Here is a 21,391-nt window from a genome sequence, read left to right as displayed (position 1 = left end):
ACACTGGAGATAATGTATCGGATGTTCTTGACCGGGTTAATGATTTATAACGGGTTCAGCTGCATGAGACTTGAGACGGACCAGGAAGGGGGGTGCAATTCAGGCTTGGTTTCTACAGTTTATGAGTCACCTCTTAAAAGACGGGACAAGTAAAACAAAAGTACTTGCACGTCACAATCTAGCAGTTAACAGGGTCTGCGTCGTAGCGCAAAGCTGGAGAAGAGACAAAAAAACAACAACCTGGTGTTAATCTTTTGTACCTCAGGATTCCCCTTGTCACAGACCTGGCCTACAGAAAGGGCTCTGAAATACAGATCACCTTACCACACAGAACAAGAAGACAGAAAAGGAGCACAGAGTTTTGGCTGCCATGAGTCTCAAAAAGGACCTGTTAGAGATAATGTAGGAGCCTCTCTGAGCTCCACTCCTCACCTGTGTGCGTCAGCATGTGGCGCTGCAACGAGCTGGCCCATGGGAAGACTCGCGGGCAGAAAGGGCACGTCATCTTCTGCAAGGAATTGGAGTAGGCATTCTTCTTCGCTTTCGACTGCTTGTCTTCTGGGCTTTCCTTCTCATCCTCGCTGGTGGGGTTGCGCTCCGCCTCCTCTTTGACGATAACAGGGCTGGACTGCAGGTACGGGCTGAATTTGTTGGCGTCAGTGGTGGCAAGCATCTTCTCTATGCTGGCAAACTCGCCACTGGACTCCAGGTCCACCCCACTGCCTGTAAGCGCAGTGTTGGGGTTGTCCTTGCCCCGGGCCACTCTTTTCCTGCCTTTCTTCTTGGAGGAGCACAGTGGAGACTCATCCATGGAAGCATCTGGGCTATCTTCAGCCGCAGGCCTCACTTCACAGGCTGGCTCGGAATCCAACAGCAGCTCCTTCAGGTTGGCACTTTTCTCCGGGCACACGCCGCTACTGGCTTCTCTCTTCAGGAGCGCTGGAGCAGAAGACACGGACGAAATGATCTGAGCGATGGAGGCCAAGGGGGGAAGCTCCTTTGCGGCCACCGGTTTTGGCAACAGTGGTTTCAGTCTACTGGTCCTCACTGTGGAGTGGCTGCTGAGGGTGTTCGTAGCCGCTAGAGGAAGGGATAGCTGAAAGGGAGGCTGCAAGGGTGTGTACTGCTTCTCCTCCAGGAGTCTGTCCAAGTCGGACTTGTCCGGCAGGGCTGTGCCTGGAGATGGCTGCTCTTTCTTGATCTCGGCAGCAGGTGGGGCTTCTTTCTTCTTCTCACAGCTCTTGGGTATAGACAGGTCAATGGGCTCCATGGAACAGTCGAACTGCGAGAGCTGGGGGGAGTGAAGGCTCTCCAGACTGGCAGCCAGAGAACCGCTGTTGCGGCCCTTGCTGGAAAAATCCAAAGGCTGGTCCAGGTCGGGTGGGTAGTAGCTTAGAGCTTCCAACTTGATCGGACGAGGGACCACGGGCAGAAGTCCATTTTGAGGGAGGGCGCTGGGCTGGGGGGATCCGGCTTCCCTGCTAGTGCTTGGGACAAGGGTGGCAATTTGGTCCTCTATTTCCTTCTCCTGGACCTGTGGGTGCTGCTTGAGAAGGTGATGGATGCAGTTCCTCTTGGCTAGGAAGGCAGCGCCACATTGTCGACACTCGAAGGGTTTCTTCTGGCAGCCATTGTGGGTCCGCATGTGAATCTGCAGGGCCCGATAACTCTTGAGGTCTTCCCCACAGAAGCGGCAGGTCGTCTCGGTGGCCTCCAGCAGATCTGGGGTGGAGCTGGAGACATACTCAATGTTCTTCTCAATCTCCTTGCGGGTGGCCTTCATGTGCTTCTTGCGCAGGTGCCGCTCGCAGTTGGCCTTGACCGTGAAGGGGTAGTGGCACACACGGCAGACATAGGGCCTCTCACCGCTATGTGTGCGCAAGTGGCGGATGAGGGTGGCCTTGTCAGGGGCGATGTAGTCGCAGATGTTGCACTGATAAGGGCTGATGCCCAGGTGGTAGCGGATGTGCGCCTGCAGGACCCCAGAGAAAGCAAAGACCTGGTCGCAAAAGCGGCATGGATAGGCCGCCTTCGGTCCGCTCTTCTTCCCACCCGCGTCCTTCTCATCGCCTGCCTCCTGCTTGACTTTCTGCTCCGTCTGGATGGTCTTCAGGGCATCTGCCAACGTGTCCTGATCCACCTGTGTTTTTGTTTCTGTTGGCTCGGTTTTTAGAGCCTCTGGGCTGAACGGTTCTCTGCCAGGGCCGCTGGAGGAGGAAGATGAGGAAGAGGAGGAGGAGGACTCTCCTGGGCTTTTGAGGAGTTGGTTGGGTGGGGGTGGGAGTGGGAGGCTGGGGCTGATGCACCCTGGAGAAGCCTGCTGGGCGCTCATGAGTGGGGGTGGAGTCGAGGCTGCCACTGTCGTGCGGGGTGTCACTAGGGGCTTTGGCTTCAGTGGGGGCATCTGCTTGTACACGGACTGTGTGGGGGTGCAGGGGGCTTTGGAAAGTGGAGGCAGGGTGATCTGTGTGGGAGCCGAAGAAGCCATTTTCAGGATCTGCTGGATGTCGGCGAGCTCGACCCCAGCCTCGCCGGAGATAGGTTTGACCACCAGGCTACTGTCGGGCTGGATGATGAAGCCCTTCTGGAAGGGCTGGAGGGAAACAAACTTCATGTTCTTCTGGTTAACCTGAGACAAACCAGAGAGGGCGGCGGGGTCCATGAGGGGAAGGCTCAGCCCGGTGACACAGCTGGCCTCCTGAGGTAGGTTCGACTTGAGTGGCTCCACCCGGATCACTTTGATGTTTTCCAGCTCGGCAGACATCTCGTCCTCTTTCACAGGCTTGGCCTCCGAGATGTGCTGCAGCCCCAGGGCAGCCATGAAGCTCCTCTTCTCCGCGGGCGCCTTCCTGGGCTTGGCCTTGTTGTCTACCTGAAGCCCCCTGTGGCTGTCCATGTGCAGGTCCAGGGCAGACTGCAGCGGGAAGGCCTTGTTGCAAGTTTCACAGACAAACCGGTGGAATTTGCTGGTGCATCTCCTCAGGTTGGTTTCACACCAGACCTGTAGGTGAGAAAAGCAAAGTCAGGCTATCACATATTCCTTGCTGTCTAGCTCTGTTTATCCATCACTTAAGGACACCAAGGGACAGCCACCTTTCTTAGTAACAGCAAGAAGTACATGTTGAACTGCATTATTATTTATAATTAATTTATTAAGAGAGTGACTTACAGTTGCCAAAAGCATTACAAAATACACTAAATAATGTTGATATTCGACACCTGTCTGTCGGGTCAGGAGTGAACCCAGGATGGTTACCTGAGCAATCTGAGGAAACTTGCGGCAGGAGAAGTCGATGAACGCCAGGTCGTTGAAGCCCAAGGGGATGGAGGGGTTGTTCTGAATGAAAGGCTTGCCGGCCGGATCTGTGGGGAGCTGCTTATGGATCACAGTGTTGTGTCGCAGCAGGCCGCGGTGTGTGCGGAAAGTGATGCAGCAAAGGTCACACCTGGAAAGCAAAGAGAGGAGCCTGGGGTCAATGGTCATGAGATGGTGAGGCAGATTCTATTCAGAAAAGCATAGACAGTTGTACTCACAGGCTGGTAAATAAGTCAGGACTACAGAGGTGTGCTGTGCTTATTTAAGGCGGCTGCTGGCCTAGGTACAGTCTGAAATAGTTTTGGGTTTCCATGTGAATGCAAATTAGATAAAGAAAACCGCTACACAACAAAAACAATAAGGTCCAAAGGGGGACATGATAAATTAATTCAGTACAAATTAAAGTAGTGTAATACAGTTTATTCCAGCCGTACCTCCTTAAAAGAAGACATGACACTACCTCTCCACTACTGTCATGACTATTTCAGCTGCATATCTGCACAGGAAACGAGGGGCCTACTGTCAAACACCACACGGGTATTGCAGGGGCTGGTGAAGTGAGTCCCCTGGAAAATGTAAAGCTCTTTTGGGATTCCATGAGAGTCACAATATAAATTCAAAATGATGATGATAATAATAACAACAATAATCTATTGTTTTTATTATAGGTTAAACACAAAAACTCAAAATACGGTTTAATGTTCAGCATATACCCCTGTGCCTCTCTTCTCACATATCTCCCTGAACAGCAGCTATTTCATATATGGTCCTGGCAACGGAACACACTTCAATTAAATTCCATTCACAAAAGTAAAAATAAATATATAAATATTGTCGATCACACAGTTGGGGCTAAGTTCAGTGTATAAGGGGCACCATTACTCAGAACAGTGTGAGGACCTCCAGACCACAGGTTAGACTTTCACAATTACAATGGGAAAGAAAGGTGTGTAGCGACTGATGAGAACTTCAGACACATTTTGTTTATTTAATTCCTTAGCAAACACCCTTATCCAGGGAGACTTACAATTCTTACAATATATCAGATTATCATTACATACAATTACTCATTTATACAGCTGGGTTTTTTGCTGGAGCAATCTTTATAAGTACCTTGCTCAAGGGTACTCCGCTCCAGAGACCAGAGCCCTAACCGCTACTCCTCACTGCTTTAGGGACATAATCAAACAGCCAGTGAATGGGATGAGTACATTTGTCTCATCATGTTTATAGAGGGTTGCTGGAGTTGGCTCTTTTTACACTCGGTTGTAGGAAATGTTAATTACACACACGCACTCACTCACAGACACACACAACCCCTCACTCTTCAAATATATATTAAGGAGCCGTTATTAAACACCCATGGTGCCTCAGAAGCAGACCCGTTCAGATAACCCAGTCAGCCCAGCTGGCGCTGGCCCTGTGTTCCTCATGTGACGAAAGGGGTGACTGCTGGTCGTATATGACACACATGCTCTTCTTATTGCCATGCTGCGTCTAAAGGATACGACTAGGTGGCTCTGGTGCTCTAATCAGTTTTTATCTCTGCTGACACTTTGCTGTGGCTGAGTTGAGGTAATATTGCGTTTAATCATGAAATTACACCCCCCCCCCCCCCCCCCCAACTGCTCTCTTCCCTGCCTCCCCTCCTTCATTAAACAGGCTGCATTAACACTCCGACCTGCTAGTGGGAGTTATTTGTTTTGCACCCTGGCACAAGACAGTTGTTCTCGTTTAGCACACTGGTCATAAGACGTAAAGGAGGGTTTATTTATTTTTTGTAGTTCCCACGACATGGAAAGCCTTGAAATCATCTCCCAACACAATCAGCACCACCAGCCGCTCGATGCCATGGCTCGAGCCTTGGTTCTCACAGCCCATGCCAAAGATGGGCAGCCCTGCCACCACCTGCAGCAACAAGACCCTACCCCAAAAGCAGGAGCCTCCACATCGCAAGTTGTCAGTCAACTGTATAAGGCACTGTATGACACAGACCCCAGTTTCATTAAAGGGAAGGTTCACTGTGCTGTAAGCGCCAATTTTAATGCATTTTTTTAAGTTTTGTTTTTTGTAACCTGTGATATGTCGTTGTTCTGGTCAAAAGATAAATTGTAAGTTACAAACAGAAATGACCATTTGCAGTTTTGTCTATGTAAATTAAAGGCTGAAAAGCTTTAAAAGGGGTGATGAAACAAGCATATAAGAACCACCCCTTCAATTTTTTCTTCAGATATTCCCATTTTATGGGACACCGGCGCTCGGAGGACAATAGAGGTCAATGTAAATCCCAGCCCGCGGCAGCAGGTAGCAGTTACAGCAGCAGACTCCTTAGCCTCCTCGGGATTAAGCCACCTCAGTCAGACCTGCCATCTCCAATTAAGAACGGGGTTTAACATCAGCTGTGAAAAAGCCAGATTACTGAACAGAAAAAACAGGCAGGAAAAATACAGACCTTGTCTGTGACCATACTGTATGTGCCATGCGTGGTGTCTGCTTTTGGATCATTATTTTTTCTTTTTCGGAGTGGAAATGGTACGCCTGAAGGAGGAGGTTTGAAGGGGTAGTCTGGCTAGCCCTCTGTACTCAGCTGTAGGTGTTTCTCAGGAACAGTAAGACCTTATATATTGCTTGCTGTATCTCGTATACACTTGTGTAAATTCTAAATTTGTAAAATTTATTATGCCTGAACTGCACTGTATTATTGCACTTTGTATTGCTCTTATATTTTGTTATATATAGTCGCCCTGGACAAGGATGTCTGCTAAGAAATAATAATAACAAAAATAATAACAGGATGAAGGGGGTTGGAGAGGGAGAAGAAAACAGGCAGGGAGCCACCATTTGCACAAGGGCCTATAATCTTGGTACAAACATCCCAGCACTGGAATTCTGCACAAGACTGATGCTGAAACACCGATTAGTGGAACATTTTCTTTCATGGTTATGTATTTTTTTTTTTTTTTTTCTCCAGTTTTCGGATGCTCTGCGGGTCGAGTGCCAATTAGGCAGGACTCTGGAGTCTGTCACCAGACTTTAAGCAGCATATTATTTGTTCTTCAGGTTAGGATTAAAATGACTTAAGTAGATTGGAAATACAAATAAAAAACACAATATTGGATAATCAGAGCTGCTAAAAAGCAAAACACCAGAAGTATGCATCAGAAGAGCTCACCCAAACACTTTTATATAGCTCAAAGTGATTATAATCAGTTGGTGCTATTTTTAACACAAACTGACAAATACCCTACTGAGTGAGTTCAAAGTATAGTCTGCCTCCACGACCGATGATGCTGACAGAGAAAAAATTAAACTAAAAGATGCGTCTTACATTAAAAAAAAACAACCACCACCACCACCACTTTAAATTGAAATAAAAAACAGAATCGAGTATATATGGGAGTCTCCATCCTAGTGACAATTACATCCACACATCACAGGATTGAATATTATACACATGTTATTTTTTACATGCTGCAACTGGGCTGACAGTGTCTTTGGTCAAGGCACTGCTCTGAAATTTGAGACAGCCACATTTAAGGGACACCAAACCCAATGAATGTCAAAATGAAAGATTGAATGGAAGTCTATTGTGCAAGTCTAATTCTTCTGCTGCTGCTGCTGCTGCAAAAAGAATTTTTTCAATGCACCTTATAATATGACTCACTCAATGCATCCTATTACTTAAATGCTCTTTGTGGTTTCCTGGCAACTATGGAAGCAGCACTGATCTTGAAATCCTACCACCCAGGCAACCAGACTGACAGACCAAGAGGCCTACAACACAGAAGGAAATGACGTGGTAGAAAAATACGTTTAAACCAATGTTTCTATTTCAATCCTATTGAAAGTATTATAGCAAAGCAATTTCTTTTTATTTTCCAGATACCCGGTACGTTATGGTTTTGGAGGCCTCGTCTCGTAACCTCCTTTACTCTTATTGATTTGCCTAGTCTAGCGTCCCCAGTTGAATCTCAAATCTGAAATCCCACATAACCAGCAAGAATAAACAGCACAGAGCTCTCATCAGGAGTCAATGTATACACAACAGTAATGAATGTGAAGAGGTCTACTGCATGACTTGTTGAATATCGACGAAGACAAACACAACAAATCAATATGTAACAGTGGATAGTTTCTGTGGGATTGTACGGTACTGACAATAAATAAGTAATAAACAGTGACCCCTTTAGGGATTATATTGCTGCATGCAAGGAGTGACAATACAATAATAAAGTATAGCTTCCATAGCTACCACAACAAATAGCACACAGCAAGGACTATTCAGAGTTTATTACCTGAAGGAAATAAAGTCTTGGTCTTGCACTGCTTCCTGTCAAGAACAGACTTGACTTAACAACTGTGAGCAACCTAATTTGTAACTGAAGTTGTCTCTGCCTTTAATTCAGTAACAGACCACGATCAACAGACAGAAGACTGATAGCCATGCTAAATGGTAAAGAAAGACCCCCCCCAAGGGATAGTATTTCACTGGACTACAAACTGGAGATGAAGTTATGTGCACAGTGTGATGGGCCCTTTGACCCGACACACTCCAAAGTCAGAAAAGCAAGAACAGTGTCTTGATCTTGGTGTGTCAGGGAAAGTTTATACTTTTTTTGTTCCCATAGTACAACAAGAAGTGCCTTTCACACCAGGTGCCCTTTATGGAATATGTCAACAGATGTCCTTAACTTAATAAATATAAATAGAAGACAGCAGGACAGTGCGGCCATGGGGAAACCCTGCTCTGGGAGGAGGCATTTATGGGTTGCACCACTTGAGGGCCTTGGAGTTGGTAACATTCCCCACTGCCTGACTCCACTATTGCACAGGACTGTGGGCAGGAAGCTGTCAGGTCCTCTGGGTGTTGTTATGACTAGCGTAACGGAAGGAGCAGGAAGTGGCTTGGGTGGGGGGGAGCGGGGGGTACTTGGCTGAAAGCGTAGAGGGCAGCTGTCACCATTTCTATTCACACAGAGGGGTTTCACACTGAGCCTTGTTATCAGGTAAACATGAAAAGCAGAAATGAGCCCAGGCATGCCCTGCCACCCAGAGGCCACTCCTCCACAAGGAGGCTGAAGCTGCAGCTGCACAGGCCAGGAGAGACATCCACCACCCATGTGAGACAACACAAGCCTATGGAATTGCCCACCGGCACTCTTTGGTTTGTGTGTATAATCAAACAAACATTTTAAACTCCTCTCTGCCTCAAGACTGAGGAGGTGTCCTACAATTGTGCAGTTGTGCACTACAAACACTTCAGTGCTCTAAATGTCAGGGTCCTGCACGGATATGAGCATCAGTAACCTGCATGACGTCCATGTTACCAGAGGTGTGTATGCTTGTGTCTGTTCTGGTTTCATGCACATCTCTGTGTCAGGTGGAAAGAGACTCTCTCAAATGTCTGACTGGTGAGGGCCAAGGAGACTGTGTCCCTCTTATGCTTCCGACCGTGACACGGATATTCAAAACAGCTGGTTGACATTAAAGCAGAAACACAGGTGCTCTCTGATCTTTAAACCACACATTCAGAAAAGAGCAAAGTTAAAAGTTGCTGAAGTGTTTAACCACCAACCTTGCTACCTCTCAAGAAAAAAAAAAAGACCAAGCCGGAAACCAATCAATCACAGCGGGTCAATCAGTGACATGAATGACATGTACGCACCACTTCCCCACTGACTATCATTGCATTTGTATGTAAATGGATTTTATTTTCCTAACAGCTGATTTGTTTGGCTCTTAGGAAAATAATGCTATAAAACTATTTCTTCTGTGTACTTTATGGCCCTGCACCCTGCAGGAGCGGCCTGGTGCGGCTTTCCTCCCCTGGTTACAGATTCAAATTCAAACATGTACATTTAGAAAAGTCTAATTATTCAATGGGCTGGGATCACAAGTGCCACTTCCAACATGAAGAAAGCTGTCAAAACTCAAGGCCTGATTTACCACAGTTGGACCAGCCATTTGGATTCAGTTTATGACATGTTCCCGTTTTTCAAATTAATATAATTGATGGGCGTTTTCTGGCCACCGTTGTGAGAAAAACAGTAAGCTGACAGTATGGTACAGTTTCTCTAATATACACACTTACTACCCTGACTCCCAAGGAAGTCCTTTCCCAACTTTGCAGAAACGGGTCCTGTGTTGACATCATGAGAGAAACATCAGGGGACTCTACCTTGACATAGATCTTGATATCTGTGACAACTCGTGATGGTTTTACACGAAAAACGGTTTGCATTTCTGTACATAACCAACACCTGCATTCAACTGAACCTTGTACGTCACGATCAAATAGGTGAGCAGTGTGAACCAAAGATGTTGCTTTGATTTCATTGACGCAGAGTGATAAAAGAAACCGGTTAATGTTTACATCTGTGGGTGAGAACAATTTAATCACTGGATTTTCCAGGTTTTGCCCACTGTTGCAACACCATGTGTGACTGTACAGGAGAGGAGCTGTGGTACCTGAGGGTGCTGTCTGGGTGTGTCTCCATGTGCGTCTCCAGCCCAAATTTGCATATGAAGGTCTTGAAGCAGATGGGACAGTGCAATAATTCATCCTCTGCTTTAGTGTCCTGGTTGTCCGCCGGGCTCTCCTCTGACACCTACGGAGGACAAAGGCCAAAGCTCAGAAACGGTGGCTGTGCTTTTTTCAGTACTTATTTCATTTGGCCACTGCCTTGTCTTGCCAAACTGCCTCTCGCTATCAGAGGGGCAGACCACACAGACACACAAAGGCATGTACAGACTCATTTCCAGGTATAGCCATTTCTATAGTTCCCCAGAATGGTAATAATTTGAAAGACAAAAAAAAGGTGACAAGTTAGTTTTTCTTTGAGGGGTGTGGAGGGGTATATATTTTTTCTGTTCTTTACTGGGAGGCAAATTGTTACAAATGGCAGGGGGGGGTCGGTACTAAATATAAATGGATATATTGGTTAATTGATAACACATGGAAGGTGGTGTTGGAGCCATTAAGATAATTCGCAGACTTGTATACCTTCTTGCTGGGTGGCTCCTGTGCTTTCTCGGCATCTCCGTCTTGACTAAGCTTCCTCTTCGCAGACAGCCTCCTTCTCTTCGTCGGAGAGGGCGGACTGGAGGGGACTACACTGCTTGGGTCCTTATCGTGAATCTTCATATGTCTAGAAGAGAAAGGAGAAACGTCAGTGATGAGAAATGCAGCTCTGTTTTGTGTGCATAGGGGAACTAGCTGGAAGCAGTTCCTGCAAACATTCTATAATATGCTACTGTGTACTGGTCTGTTGATTTAGTTCCATATTAAAAGTTGCAATTAACTGCAAGCAATTGCATTCAATTACATATAAAATACTGGTTAACACAACAGCATAACGCCTTCGGATTAGCAAGTGGATAGCATTTTGGGAAGTCCACAGTTAGAAAGTGTACAAAAATAGTTGCTGAAATATTCTCACTGTCCAGACATGCCTCTGGAGCACCTACACATTGCTCGGAAGATTACCGTGAATGTCTGTACAATGATCTCTTCTGAAACGTTTGGCATATTACGCTGGAAGAAATCTGTAGAAACCAAAGAACTGCAGGTGCTCTTCCTGTAAATGGAAGGATTTAAGCAAAGGTGCTGAGCTAACTGACAGTAAATCAAGGCACTCTTATCTATTCTACAGGGATTGAGGCCAATTTCGGGATTTGAACAGGCCTGCCTCCTTTATAAACATGCTAAAAAATGTGTGCCATTCCAACAGAGCTGCTGGCTGAGGCGAGGTCTTTATCAGTTGCAGGGATGTTTCCACAGGTTTCTTAAGGGAAAAAAAAGGAAAAAGAAAAGATGACTTCCTTGTTATACCTCTGTGAACAAAAGCAAACTGGTGTGGCTAACTGGGCCTGCCTGGGGGCTGAATGCAATCTCCTTCTCTGTACCCACTGAAGCACTCTGTCTCTTTAATCAAATGGACTACTGGCAGAAGATGAGGCCAACAAACAAGACGTCTAGTAACTGGGAACCAACTGTCTGTAACAGTATTTAAGCAATTAAGTATTTTTATCTGTTTTATATGAAAAGCCTTAAAAAATGGAAGCTCTTTAAACTGGGAAAGAAGTCTGAGGCTTTCATTGAAGTTTTAAAAAGCAACAGCAAAATGTAGAGTAGGGAGTAGTAACGCAGACGTCAGGAATTCCTAAATCACCCCCCTCAGTCGCTTGCAACTGGAAATCCCTAACTTCTTTGTGGCGTCAAACCACTTGGAAAGCGACTCCCATTTAAATCAAAGAAAGAAAGGATAAGAAACAAGCAGAGCACCATACCAGGGGGGAAGTAAACCCTTCACAAACTAAGCTGTGTGAAATGCTCATTTGGGAACATGAGGTAAAGGGTTCATGGGCAGTTTCTCCTGCCAGTGAGTCCCGGTGGCAACTTGGGCACCTGCAGGGTTAAGGATATTTGTATTTGCGGTTTACTGTGTGAGACAGAAGGCATGCGAGAAGACGTATGCTTTGCTTCATCCCTCCAGAAGAAGCACAGTCTTAGAATCGATCTGTGTTGACTGACTGGACCAGACTTCTACCAGGTAGAAGGGTACTACAGGGTACATGTTTATTGCACGTTCCTGAAGAAAGGTGTGCTTTACCATGAGCGCTTCAAACTGACAGTCCCCTATAAGTCCTCTTTCAAGTGGTAAGAACAACAACTATAACAACCACCACCAAAGAGAAAAACTCCTATGTCCTAAACAATGATTCCAGCCCTTAAGCAGGCATTAAGGGATTGACAGTGTGGACAGACTTAATCTGCTCAGTAGCGGTGGGTCGGGAATTGGGTGGGATGGGGATTCTGTCACAGATTATTATGTTTGAAATTTTGAATCTGTTGAGAGGGAGGAGCAGTAGTACTGAAAACCGCACTCCTGGCATATGCAAATTCTCGTACATGACTCCTTGTCCGACCGAGAAAAAAAAAAAACAGAGCGGTGAGATCAGGCCAGAGGTCAGCGGAGAACTACAGTTGAAGGGGCAGGAGGCTGTGGGCGGGGCAGCCGCCAAGTACGGAACGTGAACTCTAAGGCTGGTTATGTCATCATTAGCCCTAATCCCGCGGAAAGGCATCAGTGCAATGTCACGTAATCCAGTTTCCACTCTCGTCATGCAGCTCAGCACACCACATTACAGCATCCGCACTTCATCATGTCGGGACAGGTACGCACCTGCTTAGCGCCAAATTGAGCACAAAACGAAACTGCTCCACCTTCTACAGAATACAGACACTGCACCCTCCCCTCCCCCAAAAAAGATCTAAATTAAATTAATAAATAAAACACTTATGCACAGGCATTTTCTATGTGCGTTTGTTGCAGTGGAACACAGCTGAATATTCTGGACTTTATTACCACAGGGAAGTTTAATAATGCACACTGACCTCATTTTAGAATATATGTGGAAGATTTGATACAACACTAAAATATTTTTGTAACTTCAATACTAAACCAACACCTTTTAGTTTAAAAAGACAAAGCTTCTGCATTTCAACTGATATTCAATGACAGACAAGCAAAGAAACAAACAACCTCAGCAGCTTGTGTTAAAGGTTTAAGGAGTTCATTTCAACGGCTAACAAATAAGAATAAATAAGAATATACACACACAGAGACACACACACCACAAAGATATATTATCAAGTTTCGGTTCAGCTGAGTGCAGAGTTCCTACACGTCCAAAAATATATAATTGAGGAAAACAGACGCAGCTGTATGGGCTGTGAAGGAAGCTGGCAGGGGGCTGACAGGCACTCTCTCAGTATTGCCTCCAGAAGGAACTGTGGGCAGGTCCTGGCACAGTTCACTCTTTCACAAGCAGACCAAGGAAGAGGCTGTCGGCACAGCGCTCAGAGACAGCAGTCTAATTTAGGTTCAGAGAGGGAGAAAAAAAAAAAAAAAAAGAGGATCGTATACCTTTAACCAGACAAGGTGAGTGGGCGGTGCCTTTCCGTCGGATTTGGTTACTTAGCTTCTTGGGCTAAAGGTCAAACGCAGTTAGATGACAGATTAAAACAAGTGGGGTTGGGAAGCTGTGAGCAGGCTAGCTGACACACGTTCCCACTAGGGAAAACCTGCTCCTCCAGTCTGACAAGGTGTGCATGCTACTGGGAGAACTACAGCAGGAGCGAATGAGCCCAGCCCTGTCATTAGTGTGCGTGAATACGTTTGTGTGTGTGTATGTGAGTGAGTGAGTGTTGGCGAGTGTGTATATGTTTGTATGCACGTTATATTGTGTCGGTGAGTGTGTATCTGTGTGAGTGTGTAAGTGTTTGTATGCGTTTTTGATTGCGTGTGTGTGAGAGAGAGAGTGTGTATCTGTTTGTGTGTGTGTGACTATGTGTTGGTGAGTCGGTGTGCTTGCGTTTGTGTGTGTAAAGAATTGGCTGCCAACCTAATCTTTCATCATCTTGGAATACACTTCCCAGCTATGTTATTATTAGCAACAAAGTACTGGCTGCCCCTTGCGGTACTGAAAACAACTTGGTGCAGTCGAAAGACAGGGGGCCCTTGTGCTATAGTGACACACGAGGGACACCGTCCAGTGGTATTCAAGGCCACACGTTTCCAAACTTAATTTCCTCTTCAGAGAGAGAGAGAAACATTCCCTTTGTATGCAGGCCTTTTATACTATGCTTTTACTCTTCTGACCAAGTTTCTCAGCAGATCTAACAAATTACATCTGAATATTGACAGACAATGGAAAAGATAAAACGGAGCTCTGTGCAGGGAAGAGCTACCGAGGAGGAAAGTTACTCCATCTGAGCAGTCAAGACGATTTACAGTAATAAAAGAAAAAAATCCTGCACGGAGAGATGATTTTTTAATAGCAGTCTCTTAAACAACAGGACCCAAAATAAGGTGCCACCAATGCTGCGCTCCACGTTCACAGCTTCTGCAATCGCGTCTCAATGCTGTTCTCCAACAGGCGGTAGCTTGACTGCAGGGAATAAGTTCACACACAGGGATTTCTTGTTCCCTTTGGGTTCCGCTCACATTCTTTTTTTTTTCTCCCCCAAACTCAATTCAGACACTTTCAGTTAAAGCGGTCGACTTCATCAAATTCTCCTGTGGTCTCCAAACTGATTCCGAACAAGGAAATGTAGCTGTCTGTAACCAGTGCCTTGAAGCCTCATCTCTTTAGAGCCTGGTTTCTACTTCACAAAACAGGCTTCTGAAAAAAACTAAGTTGCTGCTGGAAATGTGGGAAGTGGAACAGCAGGTGGTACTATATCCTATAGCAGAACATCCTTCTCCACACTGCATTACAGTGGGAGTTTGAAGTTTGTTTGTTTTTCCGGTAGGAACTAAAAAGGGTCATTCATCTACAGACACACTGCAGTGTCACTCTCAGGGAACAGTTAGCACCTTGTATTCTGGAATTAGGGTGTAAGTGGTACCCAACCCGGATGATAAAATATCTTTCTGCAGCTTCGTATGGAACATTTGATGGGCAGCCAACCTGATGGCACCTCCTACAACCTCCTGGCAGGAGATTGGGATATTAGCATGGCATAGGGTAACGACTAAGAGTATGGGCTTTACTTCCATTTTAATCTCTACATGGGCTGAACTATGTTCTTAAAGGCAGCTTCCATTAATAATTATAAAGAAAAAAGGCTGGTATTTGGTCCACACAAACAAGGTGGACAATGGAAAACACTCCAGCCAGAGCTAAATTAATTGTATTACTAATCATCAATTAATTAGATTTCATAACTATATACTGTATTGCTAAATTATATCAATATTCATTTACTACAGTTAGCAATTAAACATAGTATCCAACCAGAAATATATATATAAGCTTTGCTCCACCATGCCTGTCCCATATTCTTTGGGGGGGTGACAAAACTGGTAGCCTGGCACTCTACCAAGAAAAGGAAAGCTGCCGTTTTGAACATCATACTGCGAGAGAGATTGAATGTGCAAAATAAAGTACGTTTTGAACATTCCTTACAGCACCGGGGTCAGGATTTAACAACGTGTGATCATTCATCTTTCCCCCTGGTATTGACCTTATTGCATGAAAGCATTCAATAGAGTTCCACAGAACTTTGATAGAAACCAGGAAATAATACAATGCATTTCCAAAACACACTCACCTTACTGTAAATAACTCCAAATGCATATAAAAAAAGGCACAGCCCTTGGGGGGGGATAAGCACACACATTGGGACTATAACATTTGTTAATAATAACATCATTAGCTGGCCTTTTTCCCATCCTGCTTTTGTGACTTTTCATTTAAGAGAAAAAAAACTAAAAGTTACAATATTTTATACTTCTATATTTTTATTTATATCTTGTCGATTGAACATAAAAAAGCCCATAGCAGATTTGAATGCAGTACTATGACCAAGGAAGCACTGTGGGCCTAGTTATTTTGCTCTGTTAATTAAATCTCTTCTGTTAGCTGGACTTTTTCAGCTGTGTCAAAACTTTAGCAGCCCCCCTCCCCCAGCTTCCCCTAGGACTGAAATGCCAGCAAGCCTGAGTAGCAAGAGAAGATGCCCTCCTCGCACAGAGACGTGGAAACCGCTCATTCGCCTCTCACTGCCGATGTATACAGGACTTGTTAGTTGCAAAAGGAGATGGCGTCCGTCTCCCTGGTTACTTGGCCCTGCCCTGCTTGCACCACTGCGTTCCATGCAGATGTAGGTAAAACTCGTATCAGAAAAGGAAACTGCTGTTTATCTCCACAATCAGCAGAGCCTGCTGGGTGAAGATACCATTACTGGGAGAGTTTAAAGCCATCTTCCAACTTCCTCCAGTCTCTAACAACTGCCATATCCATTACACTGAATTCCCCAAACTCCTCTGACTGTGTTATCTTTCGAGTGCACTCCTATCAGAACGAGCGGACGCAGCTCAGAAGCGAGAGCAATTGCACAGCAGTGGCTCTTTCGCTCTATTGTGCTCCGTGCCAAGAATCCCTTTCAGCGAGAAAGTGCAAGAGACTGAAACAGGAGTTTGTTTTCCTTCCACAAACAACTGCACCCAGTTGCCATTTTACAGATGATTCATATCTTGTGGGTCTGAAGTTTCTACATTTCATCCCGTTTCTTTAAAAGATACCCCGTAGCACAAAATAAACTGGCCACTCCCCGAAAGATGCATCACTTACCAGATCAGTTAACAGACCTAGTAACTTAATGCCATCTCTGCTGTTAAATATGTACAAACCAATGGTTACACAGTAAGCATGGATTTCATTTTTATTATATGCGTTTTGGGCCTTGTAACAATTGATCCATGTTGAACTCTATATCATTATAAACTCAACAGAAACCTTTCCTATTATAATAAATTAACACCTGTATCTGACAGCTATTATATTGCAGTTATTGCTGACGTTTTCACTAACTACTTTAGTGAAACTAAGATCTCACATGGAGTGCTCAGGATACTGCTTTGGGAGTGCCATCTGGCTTACGAAAATTATTTTTGGTCTTCGAACACTTTGCATCCGTGTTCTTTTTTCCTTTAATTACCAAAATTATGTAACGATGTAGCCACTTATTTAGATCTTGCAAAGACCCTGTCACTAGACTGGAGTGCAGCACCACAATAACATCTATGCTCACAAACTCAGTTTTAATTTATAGTAACAAAAACACATCTAACCAAACACAGCCCAGAGCAGAACTCATTGCAAACCAGGAGTATCAAATTACATTGTCTGCATATTTGAATTACTACTTCAAAAAGTGCAAAGGCCATATTCCCGGTCCCTGAGCTCACGGAAGCAACTATAGATGTAATGTCTTTTGTCTTTCGCCTTTTAAAACATCCTGTCCAGGAAACTGAGCACTTTCAGGTACATTTCAGCAGCACTGCTTCGAGAGGACAAGAGAAAAACTAGAGCGTCCAAGACGAACTTAATTTGAACTTGTCCTTTCAAACCAGCAGGTCTTCAAAGGACACCCTCGGAATAAAAGCCCCGATTTGTTTATCACCAGGATGGGATTAGATGTTTGGAACGGTGGTATCTGTCTCTTTAAACGCCACCTCTCTTTGTAAAACAATACAGAAAAAAGATGCCCAAGACTGACATAAACCACTTAAAGCAGATGGTCTCTAAAAGGCAGTTTAAAAAATCATGATTGTGTGCTGCTTGCAATCAAGTATACCCTCAACACCTTTCTCACTGCACAAGATTACATCACTTCCTAACAGTGCACATCCCCCCCACTCCTCCAAGGCACTTCAGCAACAGGCAGCTCTGACTTGGTGTAGTGGAGTGCATGGTTAGCAAGCAACTTGGCAACTAGGGCTGTTCTAATTCACTTTTCTGCTCAGATTGCTGTACAGACAGCTATGTTGGTTGGTGAAATAAGTGTTATGTTACAACTACAAAAAAGGATCTTTTTTTTTTTTTTTTTTAATTCACAGCAAATGAGGTAAGCCAGCCCTCTTTAGGAATGCATCTTTACCACAAGCTGCCATTGGGTTACTAAACTCACAGTTAGCGTCCTCATCTGCCGCTCACAAAAGCATCTTACTCGACACATGGCGAGAAGCAACAATCTCCTCTCTCCCGCTCAAATTAAACTGTGAGCAAACCCTTTGAGAGGAGCCACCATCTCGTGTACCAAACAGGTCACTGTGAAATGCAGGGTGGCGACTAGACACAAATGTTTTTTCAATGCTTGAAATTGAAAGGATAAGCGTGCAGTGTAATGCAATAGTCCTGACTAAAACACGTAAATCTTGTGAAACTGTGGGGTGAGAGGTGTTTGAATGGGGTCGGGTCGAGTAACAGGCTGGGAAGCCCTGACCTGGACCGAGGAGGGCGGGACCCGGTCAGGAGGACTGACCTGTGCATGTTGCCATTGGTGGTGAAGGTCTGGCCGCACACGGAGCACTTGTATGGCCTTTCCCCTGAATGTACCAGCATGTGGCGGTCCAGGGAGCTGGCGGAGCTCAGGGACTTCCCGCAGATGCTGCACGAGTGGTCGGTGGTGCCACTGTCTGAGTTGTGCTGCAAGGAACAGAGACAGGAAGAGAGAGAGAGAGAGAGAGATGTACATTCCCATCAGAACAGCCACTTCACGTTCCCCTCGGACAACACGTCCACCTGGAGAGAGACGCACTTTTTCTTTTTCCAGGCATGAGGTCTGAAAAGCCACTCAGTGGAATCAAAATGGTGGACACTGCGGCCCCCACTAACACTGTAATTATGATGTGCAAGGAATTAAAACTTTTCGTCTATGTGGGATCTTTATCAGGACAGCAAAGAATGTCACAAGGTTGCCTGTATGTATACATTGATTCAGCTGCATAATTCACATGGGTATCTTCCCTGCATAGCTATTACTTTTACATTCCTGGGAGGTGGTTATGAGTGAAATGTCACTTGGAAACCAGCAGAGGAATGTGTGTTTACCTGTCGAATGTGCATAGTGAGTTGGTGTTGCGTCATACAGTTCTTCTCGCAAAGAGGACATATGAATGATGAAGACTTGTCTTCTTTGGTTTCCTGTAACACACGAAGGGGAGAAAATGAGTTGCAAAATCTTCAGGTAAGAAATCCTAAGCCAGAACATATGCACACAGTTCCAGAGTATAGCAAGAGTTTTTGGAAAATTCTGTAGATTACAACTTCCCGATTTTTTCCATGCAAATGAATCCTCCATGATGCATCGTAGGAGAATCACACACAAACCTGAACAGAATACAGGCACCCAAGAAATCAATACAAAAATTAAATCCCCCAAAAAACATTTTGCATTAAGACCATTTAGGTGGAAGGTTTCCTTTCTCAGGCTACAGCCACGAGGACACTGCTTAACCTCCCTTGACTAAAAGTCTTGATCTTCCATACCACAACCCAAACTGATTGCAAAATCTTAACATTTAAAGATAATGCAACCGAAAACAGAAAATTGTAGATTTTTTCCCTTTAATTCCTCAGAAGGCGGAATTTGTTTCATTAATTTGTTGTCAGGCAATCTGACAAGGGTTGAATTCAGAGTGAAACAGTTTCTATTGATTGCATTTCAAACCGCATGATGTATTGTTTAAGTATTTCTGAGCATTTTAATCAGTTTTTTTTTCTATGATCTGATCTGATGTGTTTATCTCTGCCAAATCCCTTTGTACTGGTCTATGACTTCAGAGGTACTGCATCAAAGACAAGTGATAATTTGATAGAATGATGTCCCTTCTATATATCTAATCTGAGGATACTCCTCCTCATCTGCTCCTAGCACCAGGGGAAGTCACAGAAAGGCAATATGGTACCACTTCAGTAGTTTTCTTTCCCGTTAGTGTACTTCTGTATTAAAATAACCCGTTAATTGTAGGTCTTTTGACAGGCTTTCAGTATGTATGTGTGGGGAAACAATTATTTTTACATGTTTTTCACGTCAACAGCAATCCTGTAGTTAGATGGTGCCTCTGAATTCAACTTCCCTTGCTGACACTGAAGGGCTCAACAGCACCAACTGACATGGACAAAGTTACCGCCCTTTCGTTAACTACAGTTGACATACTCATTACCAAACACTTGCTTTCTTCTCTCGTTCTTTTTCAGGGGGTGGGAGAGCTTACTTAAATATGAGCTGAAGGCTGAACACATACTTAGGCCTGGAACAATTCCAAATAGCGACCCAGCCACCAGCGGGCAAATTTAAGAAACGCGGTTCTGTGTGACAGGCGGTTATTAGGCGGCAGGAGGAATCCTCTGTCCCACAAAGCAGCGATGGGAGGGCAGGGTCAAGTGCTGATCTAGTCCAGGCCTGCGCTGCACCCCCACCGAGCCAGCTCTCCCACCAAGTGGCCAACATCTTGGCTCTTGAATGGTTTGTCTGTGTGTGCCAATACTACTGCTGTAATTCTGGGTATCTGTCCTTTCCTACAATAAACACATGTATGCCCCCGTGTTTACATCACCTTAGGAGTGAATGATAAGAGCAGTTCATCTCCTATAGGGAGGACTAACTGCAAACGCCAACGGTTAATTCAAAGTAGAACAGGCAGCCTTATTTGCACCTCCTGCACCTTCATCTCAAATTTCCCAGTTTTTCAGCTTATCTGGGGTAAAACGTTCTGTTCAGTTCTGTGCCTGAATGTGCCCAGATGAACCAATCAAGCCTATGTTTGCTGGCCACCTGCCCTGGTTTAATCTTTTCCTCTCCTGCGTGTCCTTAAATGTTGTGCTGTTTTGATTCGTGGTTGTTTTCTTGATTGCTGCTGACTGACCCGCACCGGGACTGGTTACTATTTCACCTTGAGAAGCAGATCACAGCCGACCACAGCGCTCAATCTCATCCAGCTAATATTGACACTGGGGCTGATGATTAACCAGAATAACTCCCATACCAGAGCAGCACTCAGCACATACCATCATACAGGGTAGCAGCGCACAGGGCCGGCAGCACCACAGAGCGAATGGGAGGAAAAGATTAAAGTGCCAGAGGGGGACTTGCAGTCTACTACACTGTAGGAGTGCTACCAGACTCCTCCCATTTCAGCATGACTTCTTGTGGATGGTGATCTTGCAGCCGACCTTCTCCATAGTTAATTGATCATACCGTGCCCGAGAAATTAGTTTTGGTCCAGGTACTGCCTGGAGGGGAGGCCACCCTTAGGCCTTGGACCACGAGAATTATTTTCCCCAAAGTGAAGCCTTCGTGTTTCCGTGTCTCTCTCCCTCTCCCTCTGCGTCTGTCTCTCTCTCTCGCTCTCTGTCTATAACTCTCCCTCTCTAACCCAGCTTCCATGTTTTACAATTGCCACTGAAGGCCTCACTATTTTATGTTATTTTTTAAGACTTAGAAATAATAAGGGATAAGGGTGCCAACTAATGAATAAATAAATATACATACTTAAATAAATGTGTAATGCTCATTAATTAAACAGTCTGGTGCCATCAGTAATTGGGTGGAACCAAGACCTAACTACCCTGTAATACCCCCTACAGGACCACACTCCCCAAAACTGAACTGGCGACTGGCTTGGCCGATCAATAATTGATACGGAGTGCCCATTCTTTAGCATCTGGTGATGAGTGACCAATTCAGAACCTCCTTCACAGGCATTTCCTAAGATAGCACTG

General features: G+C 45.0%; 1 protein-coding gene across 6 annotated transcripts in view; it reads right to left on the bottom strand.

Moving 5' to 3' along the window:
- The window catches only part of LOC136771893 (ras-responsive element-binding protein 1), a 69,101-nt gene that overhangs the window by 6,527 nt on the left and 41,183 nt on the right, over positions 1-21,391 (bottom strand). For all 6 annotated transcript variants that reach the window (XM_066724487.1, XM_066724471.1, XM_066724455.1 and 3 more), the window contains 6 exons: positions 18,719-18,811; positions 18,150-18,313; positions 10,320-10,464; positions 9,785-9,924; positions 3,257-3,446; positions 433-3,001 (listed from right to left, as the gene is read on the bottom strand). In XM_066724487.1, the coding sequence (XP_066580584.1) occupies positions 433-3,001; positions 3,257-3,446; positions 9,785-9,924; positions 10,320-10,464; positions 18,150-18,313; positions 18,719-18,811 (3,301 nt within the window). The remainder of the gene's footprint in view (positions 1-432; positions 3,002-3,256; positions 3,447-9,784; positions 9,925-10,319; positions 10,465-18,149; positions 18,314-18,718; positions 18,812-21,391) is intronic.

Source organism: Amia ocellicauda, chromosome 2, assembly GCF_036373705.1.
Source record: "Amia ocellicauda isolate fAmiCal2 chromosome 2, fAmiCal2.hap1, whole genome shotgun sequence".
NCBI lineage: Eukaryota > Metazoa > Chordata > Actinopteri > Amiiformes > Amiidae > Amia > Amia ocellicauda.
The sequence above is the reverse complement of the archived record's forward strand: the minus strand, read 5'-3'. Positions and strand labels throughout refer to the sequence as shown.